Below are 17,782 nucleotides of genomic sequence, written 5' to 3'. Positions count from 1 at the left end.
GTAAAAGAATGAAACTAGAACACGTTCTAACACCATACACAGAAATAAACTCAAAATGGATTAAAGATCTAAACGTAAGACCAGAAACTATAAAACTCCTAGAGGAAAACATAGGCAAAACACTCTCTGACGTAAATCATAGCAGGATCCTCTATGACCCACCTCCCAGAGTAATGGAAATAAAAGCAAAATTAAATAAATGGGACCTAATTAAACTTAAAAGCTTTTGCACAATGAAGGAAACTATAAGCAAGGTGAAAAGATAGCCTTCAGAATGGGAGAAAATAATAGCAAATGAAGCAACTGACAAAGAATTAATCTCAAAAATATACAAGCAACTCCTGCAGCTCAATTCCAGAAAAATAAGCGGCCCAATCAAAAAATGGGCCAAAGAACTAAACAGACATTTCTCCAAAGAAGACATACAGATGGCTAACAAACACATGAAAAGATGCTCAACATCACTCATTATCAGAGAAATGCAAATCAAAACCACAATGAGGTACCATCTCACGCCGGTCAGAATGGCTGCTATCAAAAAGTCTACAAACAATAAATGCTGGAGAGGATGTGTAGAAAAGGGAACCCTCTTACACTGTTGGTGGGAAAGCAAACTAGTACAGCCACTATGGAGAACAGTGTGAAGATTCCTTAAAAAAACTGGAAATAGAACTGCCATATGACCCAGCAATCCCACTCCTGGGCATACACACCAAGGAAACCAGAATTGAAAGAGACACGTGTACCCCAATGTTCATCACAGCACTGTTCACAATAGCCAGAACATGGAAGCAACCTAAATGTCCATCAGCAGATGAATGGATAAGAAAGCTCTGGTACATATACACAATGGAATATTACTCAGCTATTAAAAAGAATGCATTTGAATCAGTTCTAATGAGGTGGATGAAACTGGAGCCTATTATACAGAGTGAAGTAAGTCAGAAAGAAAAACACCAATATAGTATATTAACATATATATATGGAATTTAGAAAGATGGTAATGATGACCCTATATGCGAGACAGCAAAAGAGACACAGATGTAAAGAACAGACTTTTAGACTCTGTGGGAGAAGGTGAGGGTGGGATGATTTGAAAGAATATCTTTGAAACATGTATATTATCATATGTGAACTAGATCACCAGTCCAGGCTTGATGCATGAGGGTCAGGATGGGGAACTCATGTATACCCATGGCTGATTCATCTGAATGTATGGCAAAAACCACCACAATACTGTAAAGTAATTAGCCTCCAATTAAAATAAATTTTTAAAAAATGAAAGCGCCAAAGCCTAGAGAGCAATTTCAAAGAAGGGCAAATTTTAGTGCTTTCAATAACAACAATATTATTGTAATAACTTCCTAAGATGTTGACTTGACAGATATAACTCACTTGGATATCTAAATTTTAGAATGTTTATTAAAGAAAATAAAATTAGTACCATTATAGTCAAACCTTGTACAGTGACCTTAATAAGTCATAGTAACACTTTTATTATTATTTTATTTGCATGTCTACAAAATACTGTAAGTAATAGCATCAGAGTCAATATGCATAATTCTATAATGTATCTGGCTGAGTTATTTTCTTTTTAGATTCTACACAGCAGAAACTCCCCAGGACAATGTCACTTACGTGTTTTCCATTGGAAGGTCTGTGACACTGTTAAGTCTCCATACTTGATAAGACACAAGAAGCTGTGATTGCTTGTCATGTTGAAATCCAGTTCACTGCTAATTGTGAAGAGCTCAGTTTCAGGATCTTGGGACAGTGTTGTGTTGGTAGCATTTAATTCTTCTCCATTTTCCAACCAGGAGAGGTGAGGCTTTGGAAAACCTCCAGAGGTTGAGCAAATTACCCTTCTGATGTTAGGAAATGGATTTCCAAGATCATTTATAGTAGGGACAGGGAAGTCAGCTGAAGAAAGAACAAGAATGTAAATACATATCATTACATATTTGTGTGTAATTATATTTTTAATACATCACTTTAATAAGAAAAATAAAATATAATTTTCAACTTCCCGTAAGTATTAGTAGTTATGTATAACCCAAAGACTAACTTTAGTTTGAGTTGGTTATATCAATTCATTACTTTTGATGGAGTGGAGGTAGGAGGGCACTTATTAAAGAACTAAATTCATGTGAATAAATATTAACATAGTGCTTGCATTTAAAAACAACATTTATTGAGCTGTTAATATTTCTTAGGTCTGGACGTTATCTCATTTTGTCTTTAAAACAACTCTAGGAGGTAGGTTGTAGATCCAAAAAGGTCAAATATCAGTAAATTCGTATTATTTATCCTAATACAATGTTTCCATTTTATGAATAATCAAATTGAGGTCTAGAGAAATCACAACCAATAAGTGGGAGAACTGAATTCAAGTTTTTCTGATACCAGAGCCTTCCCTTCCCCTGATTTCTTTTCCTTTTTTTTTTTTTTTTAGAGCTTTAAATTCTGCTGTCTTATTAAAACATTAAATAAGATTATATTGAAAAAAAATGTAACCTCAGAAAAATATCAATGGCATGGTATTATAGATAGTTACAAACAAGCAGATTTAAATATGTCTGCCTTCTTTTCCTTTCCTTTCTTTCCTTTCTTTTACTTCTTTTTCTTCCCTTTCTACCTAATTTTTGAGGTATACAAACTGACCCTCTTTTATGTATCTACTTTTTAATTTGTACTATACTATACACCTGGGAGCCTACCACCCAACTTGAGAACCAGAGCATTGACAATAACTTATGTAAATCTACTTGTATGGTCTTAACTTTGCTGGACCCCTAGTTCCCACACCTGGAGTAACACTACTCTAACGTTTGTTTAGCATTACCTTTACATTTTCAAAAGTAGTCTTTAATCAGGTAGGCCTCTGTTCCACTTTTATACTGTTGAGCCTATAATCTCAACCACCATACTTTACTGATCCCCTTGCTATTTTGATACACCTAACAAGGACAGAGAGTCCTTCCTAATATTCCTCCAAAATACTTGAGGCACTCTTTCATTTGTGTTTTTGACCCCTAATAACATATTAAAATATACACAAAGCAAAACATAGTGAAATGACTGCAGAGGAAACAGGAAAAAACTCCACTCAACTCTTCCTCACTTATTTTGAGGCTTAAAGAATTTATATTTCTTTAACATAAGTGTGGGGAACCAATCCAAATGTGGACTTCCCGAGTGGTGGGTGGTGCAGTGGTATATAATCTGCCCACCAATGCAGGAGACGCAAGAGACAGTGGGTTCTGTCCCTGGGTTGGGAAGATCCCCTGGAGAAGGGAATGGTAACCCACTCCAGTATTCTTGCCTGGAAAATTCCATGGATAGAAGAGCCTGATGGGCTACAGTCCATGGGGTCTCAAAGAGTCAGAGACAACTGAACACACACACAGGACTAATCTCCTCATACTTCATCTCATATGTTAGTTTTCTTTTCAGAATTCAGAGCCTCACAGAGAGATGTAGTATAATGCACAGTGGTCATCAAGGGCAGGTTTTAAAACCAGTTTTGCCTTTAATCCTGGGCCAGTTACTTAACCACTTTCTGTCTTAGTTTGCTCATTGTAAGAAGGGGACTGTAATACCTCCCTCCCAGTGTTGTAAGACTTAAATGGTATCATTAACATAAATCACATAGACCAGAGACTGACATACAGGAAGTCAGTTAGACTAATTAATGTGAGTCTTAAATGTGTCCTCTCTTAGAGGAGTTCCTTCATGTAAGTCAAGCTGCCAGGTAAAAGCTTCCAGGACTGCCTGGTGGTAATAAGGGAGAGAAGTTATGACAAGTGATTATAGTTGCCAAGGCAAGGAAAAACTTGGATCTAGATACAGATAGAGTCACCTTTCTTTTTTGAATCAGTCCTGTTCCTAAATTGTTTGACATTTTTTGAGCCATTTTTAGTTGACATTATTATTTTCTACTCCTTTAATTTATCCTATAAGATCAAATCATTGCAATGGTAGCTAACATTTTGTTTCTTATAATATCAGTATGTCATGTTATAACTTGGAATAACAAATCCAAGTAACTCATATCCAAATTATGATTCATGTTCATTTCTGGACTTTGCTTTTCTAAGAAATATTTAACCACAGGAATGCCATTAACACCAATCGAAAATTATCTTTTCAAGGTCTGCCTGGACTTAGAACAGCCTAAGCTCTGTCTTCTATTACTTCTGTAAGATGATCTGTTCGGAGTAGCAGCTCCAAAGGTTTTGCAAGAATGAACCATCGAAGAATTACTCTTTTGTATCTCATTTCAATCAGTTAACCCAAGTTTTCACCACTCTTAATGGGTAGAGTAAGAATATCCTACTAGGAAAGGAAAAGGTGCATATGTCTTAGAAAGGTAAAAATTTGTTAACCTAGTTAATATGTTAACTAGTATAGCTAGTTCCTCAAATGTGCTGCTTAGTGCAGGTTTTCATCCATCATGCAGCACGTTTGAGGAACTAGCTATCCTACTTCATGATACTATGCTGTTATTGTATCCTTTGGCAATGTAGAGAAATCATCCTGTCCCAGTTAGCCTGAGACTTTCTCGGTATTAACACCCAAAGTCTCATGTCCAGTGAAACCCCTCAGTTCTTGGCAGACTGGGACAGCTGGTCACCTTGGCCAAATGAGCGTTTACTTAATTTCTTGCTTCTCAGACTATAATCCTTAGCATCAGTACAGGCATCACCAGGGAGCTTGTCAGAAGTGCCAGACCTGCTGAACAAGGTCCCCAAGTCATAGGCACCTTATCATTTGAGAAGCACCATTCTAATTGATTCAACTGGGAATACCAGAATTGGTGCTGGGTCTAATTAAGCAGTATTTCCCCTTTTGTCTTCCCTTGTCTGATTTTGGAGCCGCATCCCCCTGTTTGAGGCCGTGTTAGCCTCAAACAGCACTCCCCCATTAGCCCTTTAGCTGCGTTGGTCTCCAACTGTGACCTGCGACTAAGGCCCGCCCTCCCTGAAACTCTGCCTCTTCTCTCCTTGGATCTTCTTTATCTTTCTGTCAAAATGTGCACATCCTGAGTCTGTTTCTCTCTGGATATTCTGTTAAAGGACTGACTATGTATCTAACGTAATTAACTGATACAGGCTAATATGTCTGTGATGACATCTCCACCCAGGTAACGCATTTTCATCTTTAACAGGGATCCTGGAGGGAGGGGGAGGGCTTCCCACGTGGCTCAGTGGTAAAGAATCTGCCAGCAATGCAGGACTCGTGGATTCAGTCTCTGGGTCAGGAAGATCCCTGGAGAAGGAAATGGCAACCCACTCCAGTATTCTTGCCTGGGAAATGCCATGGACAGAGGAGCCTGGCGGGCTACAGTCCATGGGGTTGCAAAGAGTCAGACATGACTTACCAGCTGAGCATACATACGTAAGAGGAGAACAGTGCTGAAACTCGTAGGAGAGGCTATAATAGTGGGAATTGCAGGAATCCAGGCAGATCTAAATTTTGGAAGAGATAGGCTTCTCAGAGCCCCTCACGTCCCACCATATGATCATGGATATTTGTTCTCTCCGTGGGTAGGGAATACACAGAGTGAAGTTTAAGATAACCCTGTGTAAATTTGGCTCACTTCCTAAGCTTTAGGTATGATCTGGGTGTTACACAACTAAAGATTCAATATAGCTGAAGACCAAAAGCAGGGAAGAACAGTGAAGAATTCACTAAGGATCCTCTTAAGCTAACTGTTATCAAGGTTAATTCTTACCTTTTGTTAAAAGGTTTTGTTTCCACTAAAGGCTCAAGTGCCCAGAAAGAAAAAGAAATGTGTTTGAATTTCAAGGATGAAGAAATGGCCCAGGGCTGCCACTTCTCAATGAGGGTTCAGGACATATTTGTGTCCTCTAGCAGGATTACCTGTGATTAAGTCAAGGCTGGTTCCTACCCTGCCCTTCACAGTTTTTTAACATCTAACTTTGTAGGAATGACATTAGATGAAAGTTTCAAATATACAATAAATATAATAGTAAAATAGCCATAGTAATAGACATTCAAATACTACTTGAAAAATATTTGTGCCTGTGCAGCTTTTATACCCTTCAATATACTTTACGAGAATATATTACTGGATCAAGTGCAGTTAATAGTACAACTACATCAAATCAAATATGTCCCTTTATGATTCAGAAAGTTCTTCAGGTCACGATAGTGCTCCAGGGTGGCTGACATGAGCTTGGACTGTCAAAGTGCAAGAAATGCAACTAACAAATATTTCCAGGACATCCTGAGAAAACAAATTAGGATTTACTGTAAAACTAGAGACTCAACCCTAAGAAATGAAGTGAGATAGGCCCCTCTGGTAAAATTTCCACTTAAACCAATAGGAATGTGTCTCTAAGGACATCAAAGACATACTCCTATTGATGGCTTATTGAAAATCAGAAAATTCCACTGACCTCTGATCATTAACCTCACTTTAGTCAGGTGCTCCACTTTATAAGTCCCTGTCTCAGGCTTCTGAATAACACAGGTGTAGGTGCCACTGTCTGACAGGCGCAGAGCCAGGATCACAATGCAGGGGTTATTGGTGATGTCAGTGATGGTACGGTTCTCGTATCTGGGCCACACCTGCACTTTTCCAAGCAGGACAGCCAGCACCATCTCGCTGTCCTTTTGCCAGTAGATCCGAAGGCTTGTCAGTTCTTCAGTGGATGTGTTGTAATCACAGGACAGCACCACTGCTTCTTTCACTCTCTTGGTCACACTCTTTGGGGTGATGCCTATGGAGAGGCAAACAAAATAGGATCTTGTGTCTATTAAATGGAAGATGCCTGTACAAGCAGGAATTCAGAGTTGGCAGTAACAGAATTCAGAGTGTTGTATTTAGTGTCTAAGCAGGGTTGGACAGAGTGTTCAGTTGATTTTTTTTTCTTTTGGTCTCCAGTGTTTTCTCTCCATTTAAATAATCATGATTAAAACAATAACATAGATTTTACCATCTCAACCATTTTAAAATGTACAGCTCAGTAGCATCCAGTATCTTCACATTGTTGTGAAACAGATTTTCCATGCTGTATGCATTAAACTGTTCCCCCCTTTCTCTCCCTTCAGCCCCCTGGTAACCACCACTCAACTTTATGTTTCTATGAATTCTCCTGCTTTAGATTCCAAATCATACAGTATTTATTTGTCTTTTTGTGACTGGTTTTTCCACTTGGCAATAATGCCCTCAAGGTTCCTCCGTGTTTTACATGTGTCAGAATTCCCTTCCTTTTTTTTTTTTTTTAGAATTCCCTTCCTTTTTAAGGAGTGATAATGATGTTAATGACTAAATATTCCACTGTACGTATTAATATATGCCACACTTTCTTTATCCATTTGTCTGTCCATGGACAATGAGAGAGAAGTTACACTAGTCCCAAAAGAAGAAGGACTTTAGGAGACCCCAGCACATGAATGCCAACTACCAGTGAGACAGTGTTCTCAGTCCCATGGGGACAGAGAAGTCATAGTTAAGGAATGTGAGGTTTTGAAGGAATTTCCCTGGTCATTCATTTTGGTGGTCTTATTTTATAGACGAGAAAACTAAGCACAGGAAAGAAAACTGCCCCAGTTTTGCAGAGAACTTTTTGGATCACTCTCCTTATTTATTTGTTTCCCTCATTTGAGACCCAGTTCTAGGATAGATAAGCCAGCACTGCCTGCTCCGAGCTGGGTCCCATCTTCCAGGCCCAGCTTGACCCGTGACTTCAGATTGAAATGACTGCCCTTATCTCCATGTGACAAGACCTCAGTTACACCTCTGGACCATTTCTGCCCTCTCTCTCTACTTAAACAGATGGCTATCCTGTCTTTATCTCCCTTGGCTATCTGCAATCCAAATAGCTGGTCCCCTACAACCTAACTTGGCAAGAAGATCCCCATTTAAAACATTTGCCCATTTCCCATCAGCATATCACAGAATTTCAGCACCAAACTTCATATTTTTGTTAGCTCCTAAACACTCATCAGTAGCACCAAAATCCCTGAAAGACTATATTTTCTGTTTTTTTTGCTTCGAAGGCATAGTAACTTTTCCCACGCTGTGCTTGACCTAAAAGCAGAGCCCCTCCAAAACCCCAGCACTTTCACAACTGGCCAGCCCCGAAGGCCCCCCAGTGCTGACATCTTCCCTTCCGTATCCTTCAGAGCCACACAGAACCCCCGGGGAGGCCCCCATCTCACTAAGATAGGGATCTCATTTCCAGGCCTGCTCTCCCTGGACAGCAGGATCATGGGACACTAGCCCGTCTCCACCTCCCCAGCCAACCTTCCAGCCTACATCAGACCGGATGTGGCCCCACCGCAGCATTTAGGAAGAGAGTTTTGTGATTGCGGGTAATTTCACAGCAGTGTGAGGTACCTTAGAAAGATCCAGGGCACTTCTTTCAGCAGTTGTGCTGAACATTGCCAGCCCTAGATTTAGGGAATATATCTGAAAAAGGGAAATAAATGAAAAGTTATACTTTGTTGTTCAGTCGTCCAGTCGTTTCCGATTCTTAGCGACCCCATGGACTGCAACATGCCAGGCCTCCCTGTCTCTCACCATCTCCCAAAGTTTCCCCAAGTTCATGTCCATTGCATCAGTGATGCCATCCAGCCATCTCATGCTCTGACGGCTCTTCTCCCTCTTCTCGTTCTGCTCTTAATCTTTCCCAGCATCAGGGACTTTTCCAGTGAGGGCTGTTCGCATCAGATGACCAAAATACTGGAGCTTCAGCTTTAGCATCAGTCCTTCCAAAGTGTTCTCAGGGTTGATCTCCCTTAAGATTGACTGGTTTGAACTCCTAGGGACTTTCAGGAGTCCCTTTATATTTTAGGAGAGCATGAAATAGCTAAATAATCAAAACTCTCTTTTAAAAAAAGATACGACTAAAACAAAATGGTATGTAGAAGGATTCCTATTGACTTGGGTTCTAGTCCCAGCTCAGCCACTTACTGACTAACCTGTTTCCTCATCTGTAAAATGGTTTAATGCCAGCCTCTCAGGATGATTGAAAACTTAAATTCAAATTAAATTGTATATGTGGAAAAGTCCCTAGTACCTAGCAGGTCTTCCATAAAGGTTTCCTTTCCTCTTTCTCCTTCCTCTCGTACCCTCTGGTCTCTTTCACTCTGGGGTTATGACAGACACATGGAACACTGATCTTGCTGTGGGCCAGACAGACCCCATGACAGAACTAGCAGCTCAGTCATCTAGGGTCCTGAATAACTGAGTCTTTCCTGCGCTGTTTGTTCCCACCAAAAATAATCCAGGATTTCTAATTTTGACATGTGGTGACATTAGCAAAAAAAAATCTTAACTGAAACTGATCTGAAAATTTTCTTCACTGAAAAATTTCAATGATGGTTCTTAAGGAGTTTTTGTCCAGCCATCTGAGGAGAAGTGTGGGTGTTTGTGTAAAGGTCAACAGCAAACCATCAATGGGCTCTTCGATGTTCCTATGTGAGATCCCCTCACCAGACTCTGTTGCTGAGGAAGAACCAGACTGAAAAGAGGAACAAAAATCTTCTGGGCAATTCCCACCAGGACCTGGCTTTCATATTCAGGGACTCTGCTACACATGGTTACAAGAAAACAGTTGAAAGACTTCTGAAGGGTTGTGTCTGCTTCAGTGGTTCTGGAGGGGAGAGGCGGGTCTCAGCATTACTGCCTGCATTGTTGGATTCTGAGCTTGCTTTGCCGTCTTACAAATGGCCTACCAGCACCTACCTGATAATGTGGGTTGAGGTTTCTGTGAAGGAATGTAGGTAAAACCTGACCCAGTACCAGGCACACGATCAGGACTGTTGCCTTTCCAGACTTCCACACAGCTCTGTCCTTTGCTTCCTTCAGGGAAGATGTCCCCTTGTGGTGAGCCTTCTCTGACTCTCCCCAACCAGCACCATCCTCATGCTCCTTTTGAGTCACTTGCCCTGATTTGTTTCTCTCTTGAGCTTGTCTCTAGCTGCTACATATCAGCTGGAGTTACTTTGGGGACCATGAGAGCAGGGACTTTATCTGTTTTGCTTGTTGTCATATCTGTAGAACTAGGGCCTGGCCCAAAGCAGGTGCTCCCTAAGTACTTGCTGAATGCCTGGCTAGGCCTTAGGAGATGGGATCGGATTCCACCTGCTGTGTATTAGACTCATAACCTTTGATTAACCTCCTTAGGCCTCAGGTATAATTTCTACAAAATGGTCATAATACTATCTCCCTAACTTACTTCCCATAATTACCACAGGGTCACATGACACCCAGATGTAAAGTGTTTTATGAACCGTAAAAGCTATACAGTTGTGTTTTTTCCCCATGGGGTTGCTTCTCATGCACAGCACCTCCTGCGCCTCCTGTGTTGAGTCACACCCAGGATGGGGCCAGAATCACTGTGGTAACTGGCTGACACGTGCACTGAGTACTGCTCCCAACTGGCACACAGTGCCCAGCGTCACCAGCTGTCTGCCCAACTGTGAAGGGGGGGAGGAGGGACGGCAGGGATGGAAGGCAACCTCGCTCATCTCTTGCAAGTATGTGTGCAAACCGCCCCACCCGCAGGGCACCCTGGGTGCACTTCAGAACCCCTGCCCTTCCTGACCCCTCTGCCTGCTTCCTGTCCCGACCACAGCAGCTCCCCACTGATAACTCCCCAAGAGAGGGAGCTTTCTGTCAGCAAATGCAGAGTACACTAGTTCTAGACAAATAATGTACCTCTCAGAACTCAAAATACAGTGGAATATTATTTAACCAGAACAGGTGTGAGGCACTGTTACTACAACATAGACGAACCTTAAAAACATTGTGCTAAATGAAAGAACCCAGACACAAAGGCCATATATTATATAGCTCCATTTAAAAGAAATGTCCAGAATAGGCAAATTCATGGAGACAAATTAGATTAATGTCTACCAAGAGGTGGGGTAGAGGGAATGGAGAGGGACAGCTAATGGGTTTGGAGTTTCATTTTTGAGTGATAGAAATGTTCCGAAATTATAGTGGTGATGGTTTCACTTCTTTGTGATTATACTAAAAACCACTGAATCACACACTTTAAAATGGTAAGAAAAATTTCTACCATTTTGCAGGAAAAACAGCAATAAACCCATGCAGGACAATTGGGAGATACTACAATAAAATTTAATGTTTAGCTTTAAAGAAATAAGAACCCAATATAGGAAGCCATGAATCTCCCCTAGTCCCTCCAAAGAAGGGGGAGGCAGTGTGGACACAGTGGGCTGGCCACAGCATCCCTTCCTCATAGGTGAACCCCAGCAGTGGTCAGGAGAGCTGCACCAACACTTCTAAAGTAGAAAAAATCAGGTGCCCACAGCAGCTTAGATCACCGTGTGCTGTTGTGTATCTCGCTGAGGACTGTGGTGTGCTTTTTAAATAAAGGTTTTCCCTGACTCTGAAAGAAACACACATTAAATTTGGAAAGAATGAAAAATAAAAACATAATAATCACCTATAGTCTCACCATCTGGAGATTTAATGGTCTGTGTGACCTTTAACACAGTGGAAGCGACCTTTTGGGACCCTTCCAAGTGCTTTTGATTAAGTGAGCCAGCATCCACAGGGCTGGTGTGGGCCCTGGGCTAGGTGCTGGGTACACAAGGGGGCTAAAGGTATCTGCTATCCCGCAGCTGACAAATTTACAGGGGTGACCTGATCTATACACTGCTCCCAACTTTCCTCTACAGACCCAGACTACATGCTCTTTGTAAATCTGATCCTTACTTGTGTGTCTCTCTCCAGAAAGCTCAGGTACTTGAACAGCTGGTGCCACCGTGGTCATAGCAAGAAGCGTGGCTTTGGGGATGCCTTGGCCAGCGGCATGCAGACAGAACATGGCGACAGGGGAGAGGCCCTGTTTACAGCGGCACCCTGGGGCCCTCTTTTCCTCTAGCTCAGTGTTCCTCATGTTATAGACTTCCAGGCCAACACCTTTCCTGAATTCCTGGCCTACTCCTACCTAAGGTCTCTCTCCTCTCCTTAGGGCTGTGTCTCCCTGAGAGGACCCTAGCTCTGAGAAAAAGGTGCCCATATTAGACGACCACCAGTTTCTGGAGCACATGAGTCCAGTGCTTCTCCCTCTGGAGACCAAACCAGAAGTGAAACAGGAGCCCTGCTGGTGCTGCCCTGTGCAGGAAAGAGGTCCCCCTGTCCCGGGTAGCAGCGGATGAGGACAGGTGCAAGTGTAGCTTTCCTGCACAGGGGAGGAGAGGAAGGGGCAAATCCCCAGCCCTGAACAAAGTCCTCCCTGATTGTACTGACTGCTCTAAAAGCCATTCTTCATGCTTTAGCAACACTGTCTTTTTCTTTTTTTGTATAATGTATCTTTTACTACTAAACCTAAAGGACTGTGGACCAGTAGCATCAATATCACCTGGCTGGTTGTTAGAAATACAGATTTGCTGGCCCCTCCCCAAAGCCCACCTAAGCAGAAACTGCATTTTTAAAAATACATATATGGCCTTTATTTTTTACAGCAGTTTTAGGTTCATAGCAAAATGAACATAAAGTTCAGACAGTACCCATGAACCCCAGCTCCCGTGGGTGCAGCCTCCCCCACTATCAACATCCCACGCCAGAGTGGTACCTTTGTGACAATCAGTGAAGTTACACGGACACATCACTATCACCCAAAGTCCACAGTTTACATTAGACATCATTCTTGGTGCTGTACATTCTATGGGTTTTGACAACTGTATAATGACACGCATCTACCACTACAGTATCATACCCAGTATTTTCACTGCTCTAAAAATCCCCTGTGCTACAGGGGACTCTGCTCAATATTCTGTAGTAACCTAAATGGGGAAAGAATTTGAAAAAGAATAGACACATGTATACGTATAATTGAATCACTCTGCTGTACACCTGAAACTAACACAATATTGTCAATCAACTCTACTCCAATATAAAATAAAAATTTTTTTAAAAATCCCCTGTTCTAGAAGCTGCTTCTTAAAGAGTCCTCCAGGTGATTGGTATGTATAATTAAAGTGTGAGCAACCCTGGCAGAGACTGTCACTCCCCTGCTTAAAATCCTTCCGTGGCCTTTCAGTCCTCCAAATAACTTCCAGATCCCTGGCCTTGGAGCACATAGAGTCTAATCTCTGTCTCCCTACTGCCCCAACATTGCCCACCTTCACTTCCTTGCTCCTCCATGTCCCTCACCTGCTGCTCCTTCCACCTTCACCCAGCTCACTCTCACCACCCTCCCCCCTGGCAGGGAAACATCATGTTTCTTGGTTATATATTCATTTGAATGATTGATTCATCTTCATCTTCATGCTAATGACTAAATTCCATGAAGGCAAAAGCCAAGTCAATTTTGCTAACAGCTTGTCCCCAGGACCAAGAAAAGTGTCTTGTACATAAGAGAGGCTCAGTGTTTGTTGAATATACAAATGATTAAACCAGAAAATGAGTCCCCCACCTGCTGACTCATCCTCATCTTTGTGCATTTGTCTGTGCTACAGCTCTGCCCAAGTTCTGCTGCTGCGATCCCCATCCTCCCCGGTAAAGCCTGCCTGCCTTTCCCAGGTCAGGGGTGCTTACAGTCAGAGCCAGGCACTTCTCTGCTCTTCACTTGCTTGCAGATTAATTACTTTGGCCTTCTCCAGCTAACATACTCAAATCTGTCTTTGAGAGCAGGAATCTGAGGCTCAGTTTTTCAAGGTCCATCTTTTACACAGTAGGTGTTCAGACAAAAGAAGTTCATGGATTCCTTTGTTGACTCAGTATAGCAACAATAAAATCTGGGTGTGACTGTACATACAACAGGGTGCTTTCCAAAAACCTTTCTTTAGCTTTAGCTCAAAGTACCTCTAATTTTTCTGGTATAATTGCTAAAGTCTTGGTTTTAATTTTCTTTTTATGCTTTCTCTCTTTTTTATTGTTTGTTTCTTTCTCCTCACCCCTCCCCCACCTCTCTCTCTTTCTCACTCTCTCTCTCTCTCTCTCTCTCACACACACACACACACACACACATGCTTGCACACACACCACATTTCTAGGAAGCCTGTAAATTTACTTTTAAATCTTTTAAAGCTCATTTAGACTCCCCATAAGACTCTAGATTGGGAATGCTGCCTTACTACCCAGAAAAAAAATTGTAGCTGTTGGAAATATCACTCTTAAATATCTGCAAAATCTGATGTATAAATTGTGAAACTTGAATCACGGTTCTCTTGCTTCAGCAACATTGTCAAATAGCAATTTCAGGACAGAAAATGTATAAATACCTGCATTGTAGTCATCTTTCGCTACTGTGCCCACCCCCCCTGTGCCCCGCCACCCGCCCCGCAACCCACAAAGTCATTCTGGGTGATGACTGCAGTTTAAGCAGCAGAGCTTAAGACAAGATCCTTTGATATTTGGTTCTTTGAAGACTAGGAAACTGTGCAGGAGGCAAAACCTCCTCTTTATTTTGAGGAAACCAGGCAGGTATATGCTGCTCAGCAGAAATGCAGATCTTTTATTTGTTCTGCCTTCTAAAAAAAAGTCAGAGCCACCCTGTCAGCAGAATCAGCACCGCCCTTCCCAACAGCCCCCCAGATTCAGCACCTGAGCTGGAAAAAGGCTCCAGAAGTCAAAATACTCTTTGTAGGATGCACCTGAAATACCTATGTAGTAAGTTAAAAGTAACTCCAAATATGACTTCTGCTAAATCTGATACCTAATGTTAGATGCCGGCATTGACAAAGGGCATTGGCACCTACAGCATAAAAGTAAATATTAAGAGAAAATTTTAATATGAAAAAGATTGTATGTCACCACTACTTTCTTTTCCCCCTTCAACTTGGAAAGGTCATCGCTGTTCAATTTTAGAAGCAGAGGATGTTAGCTGTGTTGTCTCATGGAAATGTAGCTTGGGAAGCAGAGCCCAAGGCCAGTGTGCCCCGAGTGTGTCGCAGAATGTAAATGAGCATCTAGTGGAGGAGATCACACCTCTAAGCTGTCCTTCTGAATTGGCTTTTGGTTTTGTTAAAATAACATGGTCCCACCTTTCCTTTAAGGTCTGCGTTCCTGAGCTAGCTTGGCCACTGGCTTGTTGTGTGATCGAGGACAGGTCCTTTAACCTTTCTGAACCTGTTTTCTCATCCCTAAAATGGACTGAAATGTCCCTTCCCTCTTGCAGGGCGACAGAAGGAGACAGCACAGAGAATGCCATGTCTTTTCCCTTCCAAACCCCGAAGTGGTGGACTCAGTCAAGTTCTTGGAAGTTGCTTACCTGAACAGAAGTGAAAAAGACCAGCGAGCACCAAGAGCTGAGAGAGCCAGAGGTATGGGCGCTTGGGTCGTAGTGTTCCCCACTTCATTGTGTGACCCATGGCTTCTGCTGGTGAGGACGGAAAACAAAGGCAAACAGCTTCAAGCCACGTGAGAACTGGCACCTCACAGCTTACACCAGGCAGGGCAGAAGACAAATTCAGTTGCCCCCACACAGAGGGTTTGCCCGTGATGTTTACAAAACACACCGAGGAAACGCTGGCTGGAGTATCTTGGTACCTAGATTCCTAAAATTAAAAGACAGGATTTATCTTCACAACCTGAAAAGGAAAAAAAAAAAAAAAAGTCATCCGGGAAGGAACATTGGCCCGCCGTGGGTTGTAAAACCTCTTAGTTTACTGCCTGAAATGAGTCAGGGATTGTAATCTGAGCAAACTCTAAATCACAGCACAATCTTGAGGGAAAAGCAAGACTTGACGGACATTTGAGGAAGTGATCCTGCCTTACGCATGTTCCAAGAACCAACCACCGCTTTCCCACTGCTGGGAGATGTTGAAGACTATTAGAAACAAAGAGAATTAAAGGGCCCTGGACACCAGCCAGCCAACCCATGAAAGCTTGGACCCTCTTTAGAACATATCGAGAAACACAGAGCACCAGGGAGGGCATATTTTGTCCACAGCAGTACTTAAGTCATGAAACTACTTCTTTCTTACTATATTAACACAGAAAAACAAATGTTTCTGTTTTTAAATGCTTCTACACAAAGACTGTTTAAAGCTCAACATTCAGAAAACTAAGATCATGGCATCTGGTCCCATCACTTCATGGCAAACAGATGGGGAAACAGTGGAAACAGTGGCTGACTTTATTTTTTTGGGCTCCAAAATCACTGCAGATGGTGATTGCAGCCATGAAATTAAAAGACGCTTACTCCTTGGAAGGAAAGTTATGACCAACCTAGAAAGCATATTAAAAAGCAGAGACATTACTTTGCCAACAAAAGTCCATCTAGTCAAGGCTATAGTTTTTCCAGTAGTCATGTATGGATGTGAGAGTTGTACTGTGAAGAAAGCTGAGTGCTGAAAAATTGATGCTTTTGAATTGTAGTGTTGGAGAAGACTCTTGAGAGTCCCTTGGACTGCAAGGAGATCCAACCAGTCCATCCTAAAGGAGATCAGCCCTGGGTGTTCATTGGAAGGACTGATGCTGAAGCTGAAACTCCAATACTTTGGCCACCTCATGCGAAGAGTTGACTCATTGGAAAAGACCCTGATACTGGGAGGGATTGGGGGCAGGAGGAGAAGGGGACGACAGAGGATGAGATGGCTGGATGGCATCACCGACTCGATGGTCATGAGTTTGAATAAACTCTGGGAGTTGGTGATGGACAGGGAGGCCTGGCGTGCTGCGATTCATGGGGTCGCAAAGAGTCAGACACAACTGAGCAACTAAACTGAACTGAACTCAAAGACTGTGTCTTAAAGGGGTAGAGGATTTCAATCAGTGGAAGAGTGTCAGTAAAAGGGGAAGAGAAAAGACATACGGAAATCATTACTTGGCTATATTATCTACTATAATGTGAGCAAGCTGATTTTTTTTTTTTTTTTTTAGCAAATATATTAAACATCAGGAATCAAAATGAAAGCTGTGCTTTGATATGATCCTCTCCAATTCCAACAGAGACCTAGTCTGGGTGCTACCCAGATGTTTGGGACCCCTCTTGGGGAACCACCCCAGGGTTAGTCTGTCAGTCACACCAGATTGTCTTATCAGCCACACTGTATTTTACTCAGAATTAGCCTGGATTCACTTATTCACCAGAATTTTGCTGGCTTTGGAAAACTCAAATTCAGCCTGAAAAATTAATATTTTCTACCATCTAGGGCCATAACTGATGCCCAGGCTTTGCTGGTGGCTCAGGCAGTAAAGAATCTGCCTACAGTGTAGCAGACCCAGATTCAATCCCTGAGTTGGAAAGATCCCGTGGAGAAGGAAATGGCAACCCACTCCAGTATTCTCGCCTAGAGAATCCCTTGGACAGAGGAACTGGCGGGTTACAGTCCGTGGGGTCACAAAGAGTCAGACACGACTAAGCGACTAACAGTTTCCACTTTCCTTTCCACCATCTAGAGTCATAACTCTGATAATGATTCTCCAATATGTTGAAATAAGAGACCCCCAGAAGGCCCTCTGGGGGGAAAGGATGCATCTTGGAGGTATGTTTGTTTAAAAAGCAGTCAGGTTGTTGGTAACTAGATCCACCAAGCTATCCCCATATTAAGCTAATATTAAATGTACTTACTTGCCAAAGAACAATTCCTCTTGTGTTAAAAATCGAAGGATGAGGCTCCACTTCTGAGATGTTCCTTTCTTGCCGTCTTCAAACTAATGGCAAGTCACTCGGTTTTTCTTCGGGTGATATTTCACAGAGGTGGCATTTCCCCTCCCAACTTCCTTTTACTTGATAGGGAACTCTGATGTTCAGAAATATTTTAAGTCCAACCAGGGGAAGAGCATAGTGTTCTTTATGTGCAGTTTGAGGAAGCTCCCTCTGCTGTC

General features: G+C 42.2%; 1 protein-coding gene across 2 annotated transcripts in view; it reads right to left on the bottom strand.

Moving 5' to 3' along the window:
- CD80 (CD80 molecule) overlaps nucleotides 1-17,725 on the bottom strand; it is a 28,190-nt gene extending 10,465 nt beyond the window's left edge. Inside the window, exons 1-4 of one of the 2 annotated variants that reach the window (XM_061167094.1) lie at nucleotides 17,526-17,725; nucleotides 15,222-15,540; nucleotides 6,423-6,746; nucleotides 1,639-1,920 (exon numbers count right to left, since the gene is read on the bottom strand). In XM_061167094.1, the coding sequence (XP_061023077.1) occupies nucleotides 1,639-1,920; nucleotides 6,423-6,746; nucleotides 15,222-15,321 (706 nt within the window). In that variant the 5' untranslated portion in view covers nucleotides 15,322-15,540; nucleotides 17,526-17,725. The remainder of the gene's footprint in view (nucleotides 1-1,638; nucleotides 1,921-6,422; nucleotides 6,747-15,221; nucleotides 15,541-17,525) is intronic. The other variant, XM_061167095.1, reaches the window with a different exon arrangement.
- Nucleotides 17,726-17,782: the final 57 nt, after the last annotated feature.

The sequence above is a fragment of the Dama dama genome, chromosome 19, assembly GCF_033118175.1.
Source record: "Dama dama isolate Ldn47 chromosome 19, ASM3311817v1, whole genome shotgun sequence".
In the NCBI taxonomy this organism is placed as follows: Eukaryota; Metazoa; Chordata; class Mammalia; order Artiodactyla; family Cervidae; genus Dama; species Dama dama.
Note: the sequence above shows the minus strand (reverse complement) of the source record. Positions and strands in the feature narration are given on the sequence as shown.